Source organism: Muntiacus reevesi, chromosome 7 (assembly GCF_963930625.1).
Source record: "Muntiacus reevesi chromosome 7, mMunRee1.1, whole genome shotgun sequence".
Classification (NCBI taxonomy): domain Eukaryota; kingdom Metazoa; phylum Chordata; class Mammalia; order Artiodactyla; family Cervidae; genus Muntiacus; species Muntiacus reevesi.
The window spans coordinates 51903765-51926664 of NC_089255.1; the positions used below are offsets into that span (position 1 = coordinate 51903765).

Consider the following 22900-nt stretch of genomic DNA (forward strand, 5'->3'; position numbering starts at 1 on the left):
TTTAGAATACTAGTTACATATTTCTAAAGTGTCCTAATACTAGAAATTTTTAGCAAACAGCATCTGGGAGCATCCAGGAATTGAGTGTTTTTGAAATCCTGATTGTTTAGTAAGCATAACCTTAATAGAAAACATTCTATGGCCAAAGAAGTTATACATGTTAAGTAATATTTCACCTTGACAGTAGAAACTGGAAGAGTAAATTGATGTTTGTAGAGGAATGGTAAGAAACTTATAACTGTAGATTTCTATTCTTTTCCCTGTTAGCGTATTGTGGTATGGTTTTTTCCTTCCCCTACATTGAGTGTCACACAAAATATGTTTATTTTATTTTGTGAATATATTTGCAAGATGTTTTTGTTTTTTGTTTTCCTTGTTTCCATTTTTTGGTTTTAAGTAGTATGAGATCCTGATGGGGGCTCATGTTAGTTGAGAGAAAGCATGCTCATTAAGAGATTATTTTATATAGATACACTTTAATTTTGAAAATTGTAAACTGTGAAGTTAATGGCTTATGACATTATCTCTATATGTAAATATTTAGCCAAGACTAGGATTTACAATAGGTGTTTGTAGAGCTGGTGTTAAAACCAAAGGAATACTAAAAAAGATATTTCAAAGTATAACATAACCTGTACTAAAGAGTAGTGTTATGTGAGATGTGGAAAAAAAAAATAATGCTGTAACATTTATGATGATTTCTTTCCAGATGGATAATATTATTATTTTCAACATTATTTCCTTTAGTGTCTCAAAGTGAGTAATTGTTAATAGTTGACCCAGTCTAAAAATTGTTATTTTGATTGAATAACTTTACTTTCAAATTCACCAAAAAGCTTCAGTAAGCTCTTTTAAATAGGTATTCCCATTTATATTGTACTCTCTGCCGTTGAAGGTCATAGTTCCTGCTCATAAGAAGCCTTTTAGGGTAGCTGAAATAGCAGAATGTAAAACTGAAAAATGGACTTTGCCTACAAAGGGCGCAGTCTGCAAGTTAAAGTGAAATCTTTGCTAAGAGTAAACCAGCATCATTAAATAAAACAAAAGGTTCTTGTAATTGTAGGCATTAAAATTGCTGTTACATGCATTTAAAAACCAAGACACAAGTAAAAATGCCAGTAATTTGTCTTTTAAGCCGCTGGAATCTATTGTATATCTTCAGAGCCTTAAAAGATTTCTCTCATGATTCTAGCTGCTTTTAGTGGTAGAGTTTTCTTCCTTTCAGTATTTTATTTTAAAATATAAGTAGTATTTCTTATATGGAGAAGAAACCTGCTGTTTTATATTTAAAATTTTTTAATAATCTGAAACTATTAAGATAACAAATTTGTGATATTTCAAACTAATGTTGATAACTATTTTAAAACAAAGATGAAAATGTGTTTACTTAGCTACTTAATGAAAGTGATTATTTAAAGAGCACACTCTTCTAGAGAACTTTAAGGCTCTAGAAGATTTTATTTTCATTAATATATCTATAATTTTAAGATTTAGACTCAAGTACTTATTTGTGAGATTTTTGTTTTTAAATCTGAGTTTTTGCACCTGTTGACAATCATGGATAGGTTTATGAACCACATGAAACATCACTTGGAACTTGAGAAGCAGAGCAGTGAAAGCTGGGAAAACCACACCACCTGCCAGCACTGCTACCGACAGTTTCCCACACCATTTCAACTGCAGTGCCACATTGAAAGTACACACACACCCCATGAATTTTCTAGTAAGTTACAGTTTCATTTAAGTATTGCATATTTGTTGATTTTTAACAATATAACCTCTGAAAAAAGTTTGTTACTGAACTCTGAACAAGTGTGGTAGAAAAAGAAGAATAAAAAAACAACTTTGGAATTTGAGAGTAAAGTTGAAAAAGTTAATTTTTAACTTATACAGTCTTTTTAATAAAATTAGTTACTGAAATTCCATCTTAATAATTCATTATGGTAAATAACTTATGCATTACATGTGGAGGACTAAATTAGAAGGCTCAGATCATAGTTTTTAAAGTGAAATCAGTGCCTTTCTTTGAAACTTGAGTAAGAAAAGTAAATACAGTGTTAGTTAAAATCACATACTTTGGATCAAGACAGCTTGGGTTCAAATCCAAGCTCTTCCTTGTAATATGTGATCCTAATGTGATCTCTAGCAGGTCACTTAATATTTGAATAATGGGGATGATAGAAATACCTGCTTCATAATGTTTTGATGGGAATTGAGTAAATTAAGTTGATGGGAATTGAGTGAGTTAATCAAGTCTTTAGAACTGTGCTTGGCCACAGTAAACAACTATGGAACTGTACACCATCACTACCACTGCCGACATTACTACTACTATTATTGTTGTTGATATAGATATATGAAATGAATTTAAATGTATATATCTGATTTTGTTTCTTTTCCTTGAGAGGATTTTTTTTTAATTGAAGTGTAATTGACATTTAACATGTATTAGTTTCAGGTGTACAATGTAGATTGAATACTTACATGTATGTATATATATCTTAAAATGGTATAATGTCTTTTTTCCCCCCACTTTTAGCCATTTGCAAAATATGTGAATTGTCATTTGAAACAGAGCATATCCTTTTACAACATATGAAGGACAATCATAAACCTGGTGAAATGCCATATATTTGCCAGGTATATACATATTTTATTGTATACGTCGTGTTTGGTTGGTTGGTTTGTTATCTGTTTTGGTTACAAGATTTAAACCTATTAAGCCAGGTTTCCCTGATGGCTCAGATGGTAAAGAATCTGCCCGTAATGCGAGAGACCTGGGTTTGATCCCTTGGTTAGGAAAATTCCCTGGAGAAGGGGATGGCTACCCACTCTAGTATTCTTGCCTGGAGAATTCCATGGACAGAGGAGCCTGGCAGGCTCTAGCCCACGGGGTTGCAAAGAGTTGGACACGACTGAGTGACTCTTTTACTTTCAAGCCAGGCATCAGCAAATTTTTTGTATAAAGGGTAAGATAGTAAATATTCAGGTTTTGAGGATCATAGGTTTCTGTTGGAACGAATCAACTCTGCCATTGTAGCACAGAGGCAGTCATAGACAATAAGTAAATGAATGGATGTGTTTCAATAAAGCTTTATTTATGGACACTGAAGTTTGAATTTTATGTAATTTCCTTGTGTTATGAAATATATTCTTTTATTTTTCTAACCATTTTGATAAAATTAGTTACTAAAATTAAAGTCTATTTTGTAAATAACTTATTAGTAGAAAGTCCGTTGGCATAACTCATATATTGTTGTGTGGGGTCAGCAGAGAGTTGGAATTGACCAATAGGCCATTGTTTGCCCACTCCTGTATTAGACAAAGAAAAAGCCCTGTGGCAGAAAGACAAACATAGACTTATCTTAACGTATAGGGAAGAATATAGACACACAAAGGGAAGTACGAAATGCTTTTAGTTCAGAGGACCCTACCAAATGCTTTGGGACTAGTTTTTATCCAGAATTTTGAGAAATGGGAAAGTAAGGTAAAAATAAACTGTCATTCCGTAGCCTGGAGACCATTTATAATCTAGGGAAAGATGCTGTTTTATGTAGCAATAAGAAGGAACTTTTAGGACCAGAGGTGTCAGTTTGATAATTCAAGTCAAAATTGGGGGTGATAAAAATATCTGATAAAAATAAGAGAATCTAGTTATATTTTGGGAAGTATCCTTAAGCTTTGAAAGCTAACTCTTCTGTTTCAAAGATTATCTTTTGATGTTTTTATTAATAGGATTCTTGGTTGTGTAAGGCATTAGAGCTGAATTAATAGTACATAGTGTTCTTCTGAACAAGTTACCTATCACTGTTACTTTGAAATTGGATATCATTATAAATTTTCAAACTAAACCAGATATTTTTTTGTAGGTTTGCAATTATAGATCATCATCATTTTCTGATGTAGAAACTCATTTTAGAACATCTCATGAAAACACCAAGAACTTGCTATGTCCATTTTGTCTCAAAGTTATTAAAATTGCAACACCCTATATGCATCATTATATGAAGCATCAGGTGAGATTTGCCAGTTCTTATTCATTTATGTTGTTTTAGAGAAAAGATAAATTATGACTTAGAACATTGTTTAGATTTGTTCTGCAAGGGAAGCAGCATTGTTCCAAATGACATGGTTAAGTTACAATGTATGCTAAATTACTGGTGAAACACACACTTCTTTTCTTTGCTTCCTTTCTGGTGATACTATGGTTCATACATGATAATTCTGATAAAGATAGTTAGAAATACTAGGAAACCTTAAATTGAAGGAAAAAAGAGATGAGTAAAGGAATATCCAAACGAGTAGGACTGGGGAAGGTAATTATCAGGAGCATTGGAAAAAATGAGTTTGAACTGATAAAGAAAAGGTTGATGACTCAAAATCGTGTTTTCTTCTTTCTCTTCAAACTGTATTTCCACTTTTAGCCCCCATATTATAAGACATGTTGGCATCATTGACCAGGAATGGTCTTTTATAGCTTCCCAGAGAATAGTAATGACACTTATTGCTGATATGTGAACTCTGGCAGAGAACTATATTTAGTTCTACTATGTAATTTTGGGGACCCAGTATTAGTGCTTATACCTGTATCTTGAATTCTGATATTATGCTTACTTGTTCTTTTCCTGAAGCAATTAAGTCATCCTTTGTTTGGGCTGAAAAGTTTAATGCAACACTGCTCCTGTTCTTAAGTGCTTGAAAGAACACTAACAGTGCCTTTGCCAAAACCAGAAGTCGGTGATTTATTGAATCTGCTCATGTTACCAAGTTTTGCCACCTCACTGATTAGCTCAATGCATTTTCTTGTTACTGATTAAACTGGCATGTCAGGTTTTTCAGCCTTGGTGCTCACCTTGCTTTCCATTCTAGTCATTAGATAATCATGAAATTATCTTGTGGTTTTTCATTGGGAAAGATCCCAAAAGTAGAATTTCCTAATAAATTTGGGATCACCTGTGCTGTGACTGACACAGAATGTCACATGTGTTCTGATAAAATGTGGTCCACTGGAGAAGGGAATGGCAGACCACTTGCCACGAAGTATTCTTGCCTTTAGAAACCAATGAACAGTATGAAAAGTCAAAAAGATAGGACACTGAAAAATGAACTGCCCAATATGCTACTGGAGATCAGTGGAGAAATAACTCCAGGAAGAATGAAGAGATGGAGCCAGAGCAAAAACAGCACCCAGTTGTGGATGTGACTGGTGATGGAAGCAAGGTCCAGTGCTGTAAACTGCAATATTGCATAGTAACCTGGAATGCTAAGTCCATGAATCAAGGCAAATTGGAAGTGGTCAAACAGGAGATGATAAGAGTGAACGTTGACATTTTAGGAATCAGCCAACTAAAATGGACTGGAATGGTTGAATTTAACTCAGATGACCATTATATCTACTATTGTGGGCAAGAATCCCTTAGAAGGAATGGAGTAGCCATCATAGTCAACAAAAGAGTCCAGAATGCAGTACTTGGATGCAGTCTCAAAAATGACAGAATGATCTCTGTTCGTTTCCAAGGCAAACCATTCAATATCATGGTAATCCAAGTCTATGCCCCAACCAGTAATGCTAAAGAAGCTGAAGTTGAATGGTTCTATGAAGACCTACAAGACCTTGTAGAACTAGCACCCAAAAAAGATGTCCTTTTCACTATAGGGGACTGGAATGCAAAAGTAGGAAGTCAGGAAACACCTGGAACAACAAAAATTTGGCCTTGAAATACGAAATGAAGCAGGACAAAGGCTAATAGAGTTATGCCAAGAGAACACACTGATCATAGCAAACATCCTCTTCCAACAACACAAGAGAAGACTCTACACATGGACATCACCATATGGTCAACACCGAAATCAGATTGATTATATTCTTTGCAGCCAAAGGTGGAGAAGCTCTATACGTCCGGAAAAACAAGACCAGGAGCTGACTGTGGCTCAGATCATGAACTCCTTATTGCCAAATTCAGACTTAAATTGAAGAAAGTAGGGAAAACCACTGGACCATTTCAGGTATTCATACCTGAATCAATTCAAATCCCTTACATTATACAGAGGAAGTGAGAAATAGATTTAAGGGACTTGATCTGATAGAGTGCCTGATGAACTATGGACGGAGGTTCGTGACTTTGTACAGGAGACAGGAATCAAGACCATCCCCAGGAAAAAGAAATGGCTGTCTGAGGAGGCCTTACAAATAGCTGTGTAAAGAAGAGAAGTGAAAAGCAAAGGTGAAAAGGAAAGATATACCCATTTGCATGTAGAGTTCCAAAGAATAGCAAGGAGAGATAAGAAAGCCTTCCTCAGTGATCAGTGCAAAGAAATAGAGGAAAACAATAGAATAGGAAAGACTAGAGATCTCTTCAAGAAAATTAGAGATACCAAGGGAAAATTTCATGCAAAGATGGGCTCAATAAAGGACAGAAATGATATGGACTTAACAGAAGCAGAAGATATTAAGAAGAGGTAGCAAGAATACACAGAAGAACTATACAAAAAAGATCATAACGACCCAGATAATCATGATGGTGTGATCACTCACCTAGAGCCAGACATCCTGGAATGTGAAGTCAAGTGGGCCTTAGGAAGCATCACTACGGGCAAAGCTAGTGGACGTGATGGAATTCCAGTTGAGCTATTTTAAATCCTAAAAATCGATGCTGTGAAAGTGCTGCACTCAGTATGCCAGCAAATTTGAAAAAGGCAGCAATGGCCACAGGACTGGAAAAGGTCAGTTTTCATTCCAGTCCCAAAGAAAGGCAATGCCAGAGAATGCTCAAACTGCCACACAATTGCACTCATCACACACTAGTAAAGTAATGCTCAAAATTCTCCAAGCCAGGCTTCAACAGTTCGTGAACCATGAACTTCCAGATGTTCAAGCTGGTTTTAGAAAAGGTAGAGGAACCAGAGATCAAATTGCCAACATCTGTTGGATCATCTAAGAAGCAAGAGAGTTCCAGAAAAACATCTATTTCTGCTTTATTGACCATGCCAAAGCCTTTGACTATGTGGATCACCACAAACAGGAGAATTCTGGAAGAGGTTAGAATACCAGACCACCTTATCTGCCTCTTGAGAAATCTGTATGCAGGTCGGGAAGCAACAGTGAAAACTGGACATGGAACAACAGACTGGTTCCAAATAGGAAAAGGGGTACGTCAAGGCTGTATATTGTCACCCTGCTTATTTAACTTATATGCAGAGTACATCATGAGAAACACCGGGCTGAGTGAAGCATAAGCTGGACTCAAGATTGCCAGGAAAAATTATCAACAACCTCAGATATGCAGATGACACCACCCTTATGGCAGAAAGCTAAGAAGAACTAAAGAGCCTCTTGATGAAAGTGAAAGAGGAGAGTGAAAAAGTTGGCTTAAAGCTCAACATTCAGAAAACGAAGATCCTGGCATCCGGTCCCATCACTTCAGGGCAAATAGATGGGGAAACAGCGAAAATAGTGGCAGACTATCTTTTTGGGCTCCAAAATCACTGCAGATGGTGACTGCAGCCATGAAATTAAAAGACGCTCCTTGGAAGAAAAGTTATGGCCAACCTAGACAGCATGTTAAAAAGCAGAGACATTACTTTGCCAACAAAGGTCTGTCTAGTCAAGGCTATGGTTTTTACAGTAGTTATGTATGGATGTGAGAGTTGGACTATAAAGAAAGCTGAGCGCTGAAGAATTGATGCTTTTGAACTATGGTGTTGGAGAAGACCCGAGAGTCCCTTGGACTGCAAGGAGATCCAACCAGTCCATCCTAAAGGAAATCAGTCCTGAATATTCATTGGAAGAACTGATGTTGAAGCTGAAACTCCAGTACTTTGGCCACCTTATGCGAAGAGCTGGCAAGATCTCTCTATTTTGTGTTTCCCCAGCAGTGTTCCATCAGGTGTTAATAGATGTCCCCCTCCCAGTTGCTACTGGTAAATGAATTTGGTGAAGCACAGATTTACAAAGTTAAATCATTCTTTTTAAAAATAGGACTCCTCGGAAATTTTAATGTGCTAATGGACATTTTACGTCTCTAAACAAGGATATAATATGTATTCCCCAGACTTATTTGGCCATTGAACCCTTTATTTGCACAGTATCTATTAACATTTTTTGAAGAATAGAATTTGAGAAATACTATTCTTGGTACTCTATATTTCATCTTTGGCCTTTAATTTTGAAAGGGAGAATAAGATATAAAACAGTCTTATTTCATTATGGGACTTTTAACATCATTTTCCCTTTATGCTTTATTAAGGTTCAGAGTGAGATATAGATGTGGGAAGAATAGTGATTATGAAAGAGGTATGTGGGCTGGCCATGTGAACTGTGTGATTTGTAATCAGTTTTTCTACCCTAAGTTTTATGTTCACTTGCCATGGGTGTACAGTTTTCTTTTTGTTTATTTGGAGAGCCTAGGAATTAGACAGCCAGAAGTTAGGAGGGTAGAAATCTATTAATAAGGAGGATCATCAGGCATCCTTCAAGATATTTATAATTTGTGTGATTATTTACAAAAGATTGGAAAATTATAGCTGAGCAATTAGTCCAGTATGATAAGAGTTGTTGACTCTGTGGCTCATTTTATTGTTTTAGAAGACTTTGGTTGTAACTTTTGTTTAAGACAATGTATTATTATGTCAGGTGATTTTAGAGCTAACAATCCAGGTTTTATGACTTTTAAGAAATAATGAATGTGATTTTGTATGTGTTAAATTTGTTCATTAGATCTTTAATAAAAACAGTTAAAGTATGCAGTTAACATCTATGCAGTCACTTGCCTTCTACCAGTAACAGGTCCTTTACATGTATTATCTTATTGAATCTTCACACTCAGTTGTGTCTAGGGCAGAGTAAAGTAATAAGAGGGAAAGTAGTAGGAAATAAGGTTGTATCAATAGAATGCAGGCCAATTCATATAGAACCTTGTAAATCAGAATCAGTACTTTGGAAAACTGTCAACATTTTAAGCAGGTGAAAGATCTGCCATGTTTTAAGATCACTGACCGCTGGGAGGAGAATAGACCATAGGGAAGAAAGAACATGAAAGGGAGAACAAAGGAGGTTATTAGTCAAAGTGAGTGTTTTGGATAAGTATGGTAGTAATGGTTGGAGGTAGTAAGTGGAAATACTGAGTTTTTGAAGGTAGAGCTGACAGGTTTTAATAATGGGTTTTATATGGAATGTGAGAGAGAGTGACCAAGTTTTTTGTCCTAAGCAACTGCAAGAATGGACTTTTCATCTATTGTCATGTGATGAAGATTGAGGAGTAGATGTATTTTGGGGGGCAGGAAGGGAGGAAGGAAATCTGGAATTCTGTTTTGTCCATGTTGGTTTAAAATGCATACAAGTATTGATGTCAAGTGGTCTTTCCAGGTGCCACTAGTGGTAAAGAACCTGCCTGCCAGTGCAGGAGACATGTGAGACCTGGGTTCGATCCCTTTGTTGAGAAGATCCTCTCAACACGGCATGGCAACCCACTCCAGTATTCTTGCCTGGAGAATCCCCATGGACAGAGAAGCCTGGCAGGTTACAGTCCATGGGGTCACAGAGTCGGACACAACTGAAGCAACTTAGCACACACCCACACACAGTGATGTCAAGTAGGCAGTTGGATGCAAGATATTTAAAGCCATGAAATGAGATAACCTACGGAGTGATTATAGATAGAGAAAAGATTTCTGGGTACTGAATTCTGGAGAACTTTTTTCTGTCATTGTAACTTGGTATCTGTTTCTTGCCCACGTTTTCTCTTTTTCTTCCTCCTCTTTCAGCGTATATGAGTGAATTAAAATTGCCCATATCTCAAATATAATCGAATATATTACATTTCTAAAATAGTCTTAATTTGTACCTAAAATAGTAATGCAAACATATTTATATATTGCTTTGAACTTTGTAAAGAACTTTATGAAATATCTGATGTGTGCCAGTAATGTGCTAGGTACTTCTCAGTGTATTATCTGTTTGAATTTTGTGGATGATTGATTGTGTAAGTGGAAGTAGTGATGTATCTGGCAGATCATAAATTAAGAGAAACCATTCTTCTGAGTTTATATGTTGCTTCAGTTTATATATATGTATACACACACATATATACTTTTAAAATTAATGAGAGCATAAAGGTAAAGATTGTAATTGATATTGTGTAGTAGAAAGAACATTGGATCAGGTGTCAGGCCTTGTCACTGAATAGCTATAGGGAAGGATTTAGATTTTTCTTGGGTCCTGTTTCCCATCTGTGGAAAAATAATAGGATTAAATTTGAGGAGGAATTCAGTCAAGGGGTCTCAGACAGTATGTAGATTGGGAATAGTTATTTTGATTTATACCTCTATATCCATACTATTCAATGCTATAGCCTCTAGCCATATGTAGCTATTTAAACTTAAGTTATTTAAAATTTGGTTGCTCAGTTGCACTTGTCACATTTCAAGTGCTCAATAATCACATATGTCTAGTTGCTACTGTTTTGAACAGTGCAGCTCAATTACATTTCATCATTGAAGAAAGTTTTATTAGACAACACTGCTTTATACAACCATTGTTGTAACAAGTTTCTTTGAAATATGTAGTTAGATATTTGAACTTATTTTTCCATCTTGCCAACCAACTGGAAATAGCAAAAATTAAGAATAATTTATTCTTTCTTGGGATAAAAATGCATGTAGCTCATTTTCACAGTATTGTGTGTCTGTGTACTTTAAAATTATAACCAGAGTGCTTTCATAGCACTATTAAGAAAACTTTCATTAGAATCTATCGATGGCACCTTTCATGTTCAATTTCTGTATAGAAACAAATGTTTTTGGAAACTAAATGCTAATAATTTTTAAAAAAGTAATATTTTGCTATTATGTGTGATAGGAGATGTAAAATACTAGTTTGAAAATTATTTAGTATCATTAAAATTAAAGCGGCTTCAGGATGTAGGATTTGTGGTTGTAGAAACTATTTTTCTCCCCTCTTTCTGGTTCCTAAACAGAAAAAGGGAATACATCGTTGTACAAAATGCAGACTGCAATTTTTAACATGCAAAGAGAAAATGGATCACAAGACTCAGCATCATCGGACATTTATAAAACCTAAACAACTAGAAGGATTGCCTCCTGGAACAAAAGTGAGTTCAAATATGTTGTATTTTAACATTTTGTATGCTAATAGACATTAACTTCTACCTGGTTTTATTTGTTGGATATAATACTTTAAAAATGATTTGTGGTTTAATTAAAACTTTAATTTTAAATTTCACCGTTCCTATATTTAGGGGAAAAATGCCTAACCATTGCTTTTTGGTCAGTAGTGTGTGAAAGTCTAGAGTGGTATTCCTTTGTAAAAAGTGTAACTAGATTAACTATTCTGGAGGCAGTGGGTTGTATCAGTGTTACATAGGCTATTTTTGAGCTATTCCTGTTGGCAGTGTATTTGTCATTTTTTTCTGTTGAACTGCAAGATGCTTGAGGTTAGGAATCATGTTTTATTTATCTTTGTATCCTCAGCATCTGGTATAGTGCCTGTTGAATGCTGTAGGTTCTCAGGTGTTTATTGAAGGTATTACTGAGTCTACTCTTAGAGAAGCAAGTTCTGCTGCTGGATAGCATTATGTTTTAAGTGAGCCAACACATGTCTGACTGCATACTGATGATTGTAATTTACTTTTCCCTTTTTGCCTTATATACCTCTGTTTTCTCTGACTTCTTTATATACAGTCAGCTCTTGAATATTTGCTCCAGTGGAGGGAAACAGAGGCATGGATAATCCAAAGTGAAATAATCCCCAAAACATTTATATTTGGCTTTGGGTACTTACCTTTGAATGTGGGTATGTCTGTTATTTGAATTAACTATAACAATATAAAGCCATGCTCTGAAGACCTAGAGCAAGAGAAGCTATCCAGCATCCTTCCCTGCAGTCCATTCATTCCATGCTTGGGACTAGACATGCAAAACACTAATGTAAGCAGTGCAGCCCTCTCTCATATTTTCCCTTAATAATAATAATAATAATGATACTAAATGTTTTATAGCACCTTAGAATTAGGCTTTTGGTATACTTTTTCATATATTCTATTATTTAATCCATGCAGTAATCCAGTGAAGTAGACAAGGCAGATATTGTCCCTTATAGATAAAGAAGCTTAGAGAGGGTAAGTAACTTAATCAGGGTCACATGGCTAGGAAGAAATAGTTAGCATTAACCTCAAGTCTTTCATTCCTAGTCCAATGCCTTTGTATGATGCCAAAGCACATGTTTTTCATGTTATTTCCTCATAGGCTGTTTCTCAAATACATAGGGTGTGTATAGTCAAATGGTTAGTGTTGGTAGGCAATTGTGTTTTCCATTGTCCACCAGCAAATATAATTTCTGAATACCTAATGATAAGTCTTGTATTAGCTCCCTTTAAGGAAATTCTCAGTATTATTAAACTCTCCATGCAGTGTAATGAATTTATATAACCCCTCTCATAATCTTTGTAAACATACATCCTGCCCAATGAGTCCCTGAAAAGAAGAAATCATGTTTAGTGTAGATTTGCTTGTTTTATAGTTGTTGAAGGATGATGCAGTCCTTTCTAGGTTTTGAGATTTAAGTTTTGACCTTTGTGTTTGTGAATTTCTAAAGTTAAATCAGAGCATAGAAATAGCTAGGGAATGCACCCTTTTAATATTCATATAATTTGCTTTAACTGCTAATTATCCATTAATAACTTAACATATAACTGATATCAGTACAAAAATGTAAGATTACAAGTGAGTAAATATCAAGTTTAATTTCATTTAATTGGTATGAACATTTAAAATAAATGAAAGACTTATCCAGTTATAGTTTATACTTGCCCTTTCCACATACTTGATGTTTAACTTTTTGTTATGCAGTGATATTTTAACAGTAAGGTAATGATTAATTTTCTAAAGCAGATATTATCTTCATTTTTGTAGGTTACTATTCGAGCTTCAGTTGGACCTCTTCAATCAGGATCTTCAACCACGCCTTCCATTAGTGCAAGCACTTCTACCCTTCAGCTCTCACCTCCAAGGACTAAAAATATAACTGCTAAAAGTCCCACAAAATCCAACACAAGTAAACCTAATATAACTAAATCCATTGCAAGTAAGCCTAATGCAAGTAAGCCTAATGGAAATAAACCTAAATACAAATCAAAAATATCTAATCTGCAAAAGAAACAAAACACATTGGCTAGTAGCAATAAAAAAAGTAAAGTCAATACAGCATTGAGGAATTTAAGGTAAACTTTTATTCTTGATCCCCAATACTAATTTAATCTTAATCAGTAACTGAGCACGCACATGATAAAAATTTTATTTAATATAAATTTACCCTATTACACAACTCTCTTGTACATTTATATGCTGTCACTTAATGCCAACAATTTTATAACTATTGAACAGTACTTGAATTACTATCTTTTTATATTCATTATAAAAAATTATAGTATTTTTTACTATATAAAAATAAAATATTTTTAATGTTCATTCAACATAAAACACTGGGGTTTTATGTTGTGCTTATATCTTGTGATCTTTGAATGGTTAATTTAATCCCTTTTATTCTAGTAAGAAACATTAGCTGATATTATATTGTTTATACTTATTCTAGCTGTTATTCTATAGCAGATTTTTCAAATTATAAATCCCTGTTTGAAGTTGTTAAACACCTTAGCTTTAATTAACAGACCGTTAATAAGGCTCTCCTTTATTATTTTTGTTTTAAAATATATTTTTATCATTTTCTTTGTATCTCTATAAGGTATCGTCGGGGAGTTCACAAGTGCATTGAGTGTTATTCTGAAATAAAAGATTTTGCAAACCACTTTCCTACATATGTCCACTGTAGTTTTTGCAGATACAACACTAGCTGTAGCAAATCCTATGTGAATCATATGATGAGGTAAGATGAGTTAAACATCTATAATTGCCAATTAAAATTACAGTTTAGCAAGTTTATTCTTGAAAACAGTTACCCAAGCATAAGTCAGTTTTGCTCTTTGAGAAACAATTAGAGAACTTCTAAGATGATTCCTGGTACTATTTTTCAGCATAGTAATTCATAAAGTTCCTGGAAACTTGAATTGTAAGAACAGTTAGACTAATGAAATTAAGGTAGATTTGTTAGGGAAAATAGTTTTCCTGTGGGAATTTTTTATCCCTATAGAACTTTAAAATGCGGTTGCTTCCAAAAACAGAAAAGTAATGTCACATGGTAAAGAATGAAGAGTTGGACACAGTTGAGTGACTACCACTTTCACTTTTCACTTCCTCATGAAGCATACATGTAATCTCACGAGTATTATCTTCTTCAGAGCCGTCACTTTGTGATTCCAGGATTTTCAGTGATCTTAGGTATTTTATTGGATCTTGTTTCTCTTTCTTTCTCTGTTTTTCTCTATAATCCTTTCTGTCTGTCTGTCCATCCATCCATCAGGCCATCCATCCTTGCATTCATTCAGTGAAATGAGAGACTATTTCATTGTTGCCGCTGTTGGAATTATTTTTCATTAATTCATTCAGTTTAGATAACTTAAGTATTTAGTCCATGCAGAGAAAACTTTCACAGCCTATGTTAAATTCATTGGTATCACATTAGTTGAGGTATCCTTCAGGATGGATTTTTATTTTTAAAAAAGTAGTCAAAAATTGTTCCAATATAAGCCAGTTAGATTGATTATTCACAGTGAAGTTTTGCTTTTTTTTTTCTCCAAAAGTTAGAATTAGAGTATAACCAACAAAAGTGATTTTTATACAGATCACAACCTGACGTTTGTGTTACTTTCAGGTCATAATCAACTGCTCCTTTAAAAGGAGTCTTCCATGTTTCTTGGTGACTTTAGCACGGCTCTCACAGTTTTTTAGCCCCCTTGATAACTAGCCTGACGTCACGGTCCCTGACTTCTTCAGTGCCAATGCTTTATATCAACTTTAAAGTTCTTGTGCTCCCTTTCTTACCACAATACTATTTTAATCTTACATGTGGTTCATTTCTTTGGAATTCCCATTTCCCCATGACCTTCTGGGCTTTGAAGTCCTTTTTCTGGTCCAGTAGCACTCATCTAACTTTATAGTCATCCTTACCCTTATCTGTTTTGACTGTTGCTTTGTTTTTGTTCTAGAATCTTTTACACATTTAGTCTTGCTCACCTGGCTTAAAGGCCAAAGACTTGAACATCATCTTCTACTGAACTTTATGCTCAATTCTAAACTACCAAATAGTGCTTGATTCAGATCAACTCGGATTCATGATCTTTAACTTGAATTGGGACCTGTCTTTTTATTTTTAAAAATAAGAAGTATATTTTTTTATTCTTATCTGTAGTATCTTATTAACATTTTATTTTAAATTCTCTTAGTTGTCACCCTGGCCTACTATAATTACTCAGTTGGAGTCCATCTTTTTAATTAATCTTTTCAGTCTCAAGTATTTTTCCTGTTACCTCCATCTAGGCATTGATCTCAGAAATCATACATGTTCCCTTTCACAGTTAACCCTGCCCCTTATCTCCTCTAGTTCTTCCACAGCTTCTTTCAGTTAATTTACAACTTCGTCTCTATCTGTCAGGTTCCTTTTCCTTACAAATGATTTCAAGTATTTTTTTTAAGATGAGGGATATTCGTTCGTATTGCTTACCTTCCTTATTTCTTATTACCATGAACATTTATAAAAAGTATTTGTTACTAGCATTTTCATGATTCATTTCTTTACCTTTTGCGTGTCATCTTCACCTAACACTGCCCCTTTAAAGATTATCTGTCAAGTACTTATCTCTGTATTCATTTTTTTCACTCTTATCACTCTATGAATTCTTTAGAGTCATTGTTGTCACTCACTTTTGAAGCTATTCTCTTCAGCTTTTGTTTAATTATTAGCACTATTCTTCCTTTTTGCCTACTCCTGTTTCATTGCCTTTTCTTTCTTCATCTCTTCTCGCCTCTTTACATTTCCTTTCTTGGGTAACATAATCACTGTCACTTTTACCTTTCAACTTTAAATCTTCCAGTTTCAGTCCTTAGTTTTCCTAAGATGTAACTCTATATTTCTAATTATTTTTATAGGTTTTTTCTTTTTAAACTTGACTCACTAGCATCTAGAAAGAACATAAATAAACCAAGCATTCTCGTCTTTCAGAATTGACATGACTACTGTCCAGACACTCTCTCAGGGCATCATTTGTGTGGATGTGGAATACCAGCTGGAAAAAAATGCACTGTCCCAAGTTTCTTAAGCTTGTGTTGTTCTCTTGATCTGCCACTCTGCATCACGGCTTCCTGAGATACCACCTTCTGCTTTCTGCCTCTCTGCCTCCCACCTGCTGCAGTGGACTGCACCTATAATCCATTTCCTCTAAACCAGGCCTCAGCATCCTTTGTTGAGAATACTTCTGTGTGGAAAGTCTTTTGTTCTTTGACCAATACATTGCCGCCCCAGTACAGCTTTTATTCTGCACTTAGTTTGTAGGGGATCAAGTCAGAAAATATTTTATGTTTTCTTAGGCTAAGGGTCATTCTATTCCTCCCTCTCCCATTTATCATAGGTTTCTCATTTGTCTTATAAAACCTTCAAATGCATCCTATTCCAAAACATTCCCAATTAGCCTGTCTCCCTTTATTATGTTTAGTTGTATAATACAACTGTTATCTCCTTGAGAAGTAGCTCTTTATATTTACCATGTCACCTAGCACATTATAGACAGCAAGTGAGAGTCAATACTGTAATTATAAAAAAGGCTCTAATAAAATCTCAAAAGAGTATATTAAAAAATCTTACACAGTTGGAGCATCTTTAAAATAAGACTGTAAGAGCATCATTAAACATTAATTTTCAATAATTTTTTTTGAAGTAGCATTATTTAGGTGGCAGTAGAAGTCACCTGAAAAGAGTTGCTGTGTGATATTGCTATTCTTCAACATTATGTATAAGAAAGAAGGCTTTTTCTCTACATGTAATAGAATTAAGGTCACAGACAAGTACTTAATATTTTTTTCTGGCAGAGTTTATTTACTATTTACTAAGAAGTATGGTAAACTGGTGGTGAAGAATCTGACAAATCTGGATTTGGAAACAACTCACCATTTATTACATGTGTCACTTTGGGCAAGTTACTTAACTGATTCCCATTTTTCTTTTCTTGCAGAGAAAGTTATTGTCATTATTGGGGAAATGTACTGAAAATGTTTAATAAAATGATTTGCACTTAGGAGATATTCAAGTAGTTATAGATGTTATTTCTAAATTGTCATTATTAGGTATTGTAGATAAAGTTCTTGCCTTTGATTTTCACAATTTAGTAGGAGAGATAGATTTACCTAGCTTAATGTGATAAATAAATGACTGTGTGAGCCCAGAGAAGGTAAGAATGAATTATTTAAATAAGAAATAAGAAGGTATTGTATAAATGACATTTCATTTACGATTTGGAGGATGATTTAAAAATTTTCCAAGGAAAAAGAAAGCTGATATAACAGTTTGTTCCTATACAATGAATAAGATTACTGAATTAATTTTTATAACCTATCCTTTAGCTCATTATATATTTTGTATAGATTTATTGGCATGAAATAATAGTCATTAGAAGAACAGATAGATTATTGTGATAGCTTCATAAATGGTCTCCTGTTCACAATCCACCACTTGGCCCCTTTTCCATTTTTTCCTTTCTTTTGTTACTAACATCTGGTCAGGTCATTTTTTGGCCTGAATCCTTCACCTATCTAATAAAAATAGGATGAAGTTCAGATTTTCTGGAGAATGTGAGACCTTTTAATATCTAATTCCTAACTACTTTTCCAGTACCTTCAACTCTTAACTTGCTTTTCCTGAAGTCAGTATATAGACCTTCCTAACTGAAATATACTACTGACTGTTAGCTGACTTCTCCATTTACCTTCAGCTTTCCCTCATACAACCATAAAACTTTATATGTATCGCTGTTGATGTTTATCTTGTGGTAATTATATATTTATGCATAGGGACTCACTTGTTGAGCAGGTGTTTATTAGGCATTTCTTCTGAGCCAGCTGCTTTTTGACTACCTTCCCCCGCAAACCCTGGAACATGAATTCTAAGGCAGACAACCTGCCTTTCTTGTTGTATCATTAACTTCTAGTCTAGTATTTTAAATAGTAGGCATACTGTCAATATTGTTGGACATTTAGGAAACTGATCCCTTTTGTATTTCTTTGGAAGTAAAGATTTTACTTATACCAAATCAAGATTGTTAAGAGAAGATGGTCAAAGGGAGTTTTTTTCCCCTTCTAGTCTTATTGAGGTCTAATTTATACAATAAAATTCATCTATTTTTAGAGAACAGCTTAATGAGTTTTGATAATTATATATAAACAGGTGGTGAATTTTCAAAACCTAGATTTAAATGTTCTTTTTTACTGTATTGTAATAAAAATCTTAACCTTTTTTTGAAACCCTTTCTTAGATTATTTACACATTATTATTAACTTCATGCAGGTCTAGAAGAACGGTAGTTTTTTTCTCTCTTTATTTATGAGCTACAGATTCACTTTTCCATTCCTATAATACCCAAAACTAGAAGAATGAAATTTGTGTAGTAAATATAGAGAGTATAGATTGGGAACTTAAAACTATATTCAGAGAATGAAAATTTTTAAAGTACCAACATTTTAATAAGGTGTAAGTTAGAAATGGAAGCCATCAAAATACCCTAAAATGTAACTTTTTGCTTTCCTCTTACCAAATAAAGAAAGCAGTCTGTTTGAGGAGAAGGAAGAAAGAGCTTCTAAAAGTTACTTTTAAATCTCATTTAAAAAATTAATTTACTTGGTTCATTATCTGGTAATTAGAAAAAATCTTGGACACATTCCTCTGAGGAAATAACAGTTGTATGAACACATTTTTGCGTATAATTTCTGTGTTTCCCAATCTCCCTGATGGTCTCTTCCTAAAAATATTATTCAATTTTTGTCATATAATGTTGAATTTATAAACTCTATGGTAGTAATTATCCCCAGATTGAGAAAATGACTTTTAGAAATCTTCTGAGGATGTTTTCTGGGGATTAAAACTGTCAGAGTATTTCTTTTCCAATACATACATGCTCTGCTTGTGATGATTATTTCTGAGACCGAGAATTGACCTGGTGTGTTGGCTACTTTAGATCTATCATTGCAAACTCCAGCTCTTCAGACTTTAGCTTGCATAAGAATTACTGAAAACCTTGTTAAAACAGCTTCCTTGACCTCACTGCCAGAGGTTAATTCAGTAGGTGTGTGGGGGTCATAGGCTTTGCCTTTCTAAATAAGTTCCTAGATGATACTGATGTTACTAGTCTATTACTACAGTTTTATATGTGCTAAGTGATACTGTGCTAAGCTAATCCTGGTTTTCTAGTATAGAAAAGCTTTCCTTATCAGATTTAAAAGAGTATATATAAAAGAAAGCTATTATCATTGGCTGCAAAGCTTGGTTAAGAGTTTTCTGTTCTGTGCTTAGAGGGGGCATTGTTTTAGCTCAAGAGTTCTGCTTTAATTTGTTTTTGTTTTAAAGTCTACTGATAGTTGCAAAGAGCTCTCTAAGTGCTTGATTTTACAAATGATAAACAGTGGCCTTTAGCCCAAGTATTGTTACTTCCAAGATCATTTGGATTCTTCTCCCCTTCCTCAACACAAAACATGTTAAGTTAGAAAAAGATTTTTCTAAATGATTATTATTGGTGTTATTATTCATGTTATGGGCAAAAATGTTATTAGCAAAAATTTTAAATTGTTTTCAACTCTTTTAACAGTTCAAAAAAAGAATTTCATGTGACTTTTTTCTTATACTCTTGAGTATGTGAAGGTGTGATACTGATCAAATGAGAATATGTTTAGTAAAATACATTTCACTGGAAAATAGATAAATTTATGTTAAAATACTGAATTAAACAGGATTACTTATATCATGATATTTTATTCAAAACTAGAAATTTAAGTATAGATTTGATGTATAACTATAAATTAATATGACTTACCGTATAGTAAAATTAATAAAATTATTTTGTCTCTCTCAGCTTTCATAGTAATCGTCCAAGTAAAAGGTTTTGTATCTTTAAGAAGCATTCAGAAGATCTCAGGTAACTAGTTGATCTTTTAAGCTTTTTTCTATTGAAAAATTCTGACTTAAATCTGCTATATAAAGCATTTTTATCAAGATACAGTTCATATATCATGCAATCCATGTGTTTAAGTTGTACAATTAATAGTTTTTGGTATATTCACAGGGTTGTGCAGTCACCACAGTTAATTTTAGTTCATTTTTGTCACTTGAGGAAGGCACTCTGTACCCATTAGTGGTTATGTTTATTTCCTTCCAACTGCTTTTATCCTTAAGCAACTGCTAATCTACTTTCTGTCTGTATACATTTGCCTATTCTGGACATTTCATGTAAATGGAATGATAAAATATATGACCCTTTGTGTCTTCCATTTAGCATCTTTTCAAGAGTTACACATATTGTTGTGTGTATCAGTGCTTCTTTTTCTTATTGCTGAATAATATTCTATTATATGTATATTTTAGTTTGTTTATCCATTTAGGTTATTTTAACTTTGAAACCATTATAAATACTGATGTTGTGAACATTTGTGTACTCATTTTTGTCTGGACATGTCTTTTCATTTTTCTTTAGTATGCATAGGATTAGAATTGCTGGATTATATGGTAACTCTATGTCAAACTTTAGAGGAACTGCTAGCCTATTTTACAAAGTACCTGATTAGTCTATATTCTGTCACTAAATTTGTTTCAGGGGTGACCAGTGGTGTCAAAATGAAGCTTTCATGTATTTGCACTGTAAAATGAGAACAAAAAGTAGGGCTTTCCAATAATGTTTGAATAGTGAAAAGAGCCCTAAAATATGCAGTAAAGTGACATTTTTTCAGTTTTGAAGTAAATTTCTTAAGCCACTTAAATCCTTGAAATTAGTACATAGTCATTTTAAATTTTACTTTTTCAGATTAAGGAAAGTATGCTACTTGCTTACTGTGCAGAAAGAGCTGTTGATGAATATTTTTAAAAACACTGGTTTTACCACATGCTTAATTCAGAATCCACTGAGCACCATGTTTTTCATATTCTTCTGCATTGTTTAGAACCTACTGCTCTTTATTATTTTGTCTCTGTAGCTAGTGCTACTTGAACTATCCGTATCTTTGCTGCACCAAGCTCATATATATAGATATGGTTAACCAGTACTTGTTTTGATATGTGGTTAGTGGAAAATCTGGAAGAGAGAATGATACTGTGTCTCAGAGCCTTTGTACTTACTATTCTCTGTGACTAGTTTGCTCTTCCCCAGACTTCTGTATGTTTAGCTCCTTTATCGCTTTTGGGTCTTCTGTTGTATCCTCTCTCCTATGCTTTACCCTAGTGTCTTTTATCTCCCCTTTATGGATCATTTTTTTCTGGATTTTCTTTCATCATCTCATACACTGTATACTTTATTTTCTGTGTCCTCTCGCTAGAATGTGTGTGATTTGGATTTTTATTTATGTAAGACATTGATAGTAATTAGGCACTTGGTAGATATTTATTGAATAAATTAATGTATATATTTAAAATGATTTATATTTGGCAATAGGTCCCATCAATGATTTTGGACCAGTGATTCATAGGGAGAGGAAAATTTGATTCAGTTTTTAAAAATATATTAGTGCCAGTTTAAAACATTTACTAACTTTAAGGCAGTAGATTAAGTCATATTAGGTGTTGCCTATATTGAAAATTCTTATAAGAATGAAGAGTTTTATTATATTCAGAAGAGGTTTTGTTTGATTTTTACCTCACTGTTGTTAAGCTCCATTGTGTGTTTGGTTTTTAAAAAATGACTTACATGATTTTAAAACTCTGGGATGTTTTTCTCTCAACTTGAATAGGTATCAGGTTGAAAATTTGCCAATTTCTGTGAATGGAACATATAAACTTACAACTACATAGAACAGTAATTTTTGTAATTATTCTTTTATTGGAATATTCATTTTTTAGATCATTACTACATATTAGGTCTGTAATATAGCAGGCTCTGTAAAGTTAATAGTAATAATGAGGAAGTCTTGGAACCAACCTTCAGAGAAGGTGCATTTTATTGGGTGGGAGAAAAGAGGTGAATGTAAATAACTACAATAAATCAAGAGGAAATTTAAATAAGTACACTGAGGGTTACTTTTTTCAAAGAGGAGTGAGATTACTTTACTTGGAATGATTTACATAGGTGTTAATTTACTTGGTTTTCAAGGATGAGTATTATTTATACTGATAGAAGAGTTTGATAAAGTTCATTTAAGCTGAACAGACTAAATTTTATTAGTTTCATTTGTACTTCAATTACCTTTAAACTGTTTAACATCATTTAACATCTTTATATGTTAAATCTTATTTGATTTTCTTTTAAATAGTTCTTCAGATGCTTGATCCACAAGCTCCCAAGTGCTTAACTCTAACCAACATAATAAACAGTGGTTTTCTAAGTTCTCTGAAAGATTCACATATTTTTGCAGGCTTAATAATATTTTAAACTAAAACTAAAATGTTTAAGCACATTTTAAATTAGAGTCTTAATTTTACATACTATAATATGAAATTATGTTTAAACACTTCAAATAGCAAATGCTCCACAGTTTGATTCAATAACTGTAAAAACTATTCCTGAATTCAACCAAAAGTATTAAGTATTGATGACTATGGGAATTGTTTCCTAACCTTTTTGAAAATTTTTAATCACTGCATATTTCCTTTAAGAATATGCAGGACAGAAAAAGAGACACAGATGTATATAACAGACTTTTGGACTCTGTGGGAGAAGGCGAGGGTGGGATGATCTGCGAGAATAGCATTGAAACGTATATTATCAAGTGTGAAACAGATCGCCAGCCCAGGTTGGATGCATGAGAC

General features: G+C 33.7%; 1 protein-coding gene across 8 annotated transcripts in view; it reads left to right on the top strand.

The window, feature by feature from the left end:
- ZNF280D (zinc finger protein 280D) overlaps nt 1-22900 on the top strand; it is a 125837-nt gene that overhangs the window by 64314 nt on the left and 38623 nt on the right. For all 8 annotated transcript variants that reach the window (XM_065940711.1, XM_065940708.1, XM_065940710.1 and 5 more), the window contains 7 exons: nt 1566-1723; nt 2540-2640; nt 3870-4016; nt 10974-11108; nt 12928-13235; nt 13757-13897; nt 20022-20084. In XM_065940711.1, the coding sequence (XP_065796783.1) occupies nt 1566-1723; nt 2540-2640; nt 3870-4016; nt 10974-11108; nt 12928-13235; nt 13757-13897; nt 20022-20084 (1053 nt within the window). The remainder of the gene's footprint in view (nt 1-1565; nt 1724-2539; nt 2641-3869; nt 4017-10973; nt 11109-12927; nt 13236-13756; nt 13898-20021; nt 20085-22900) is intronic.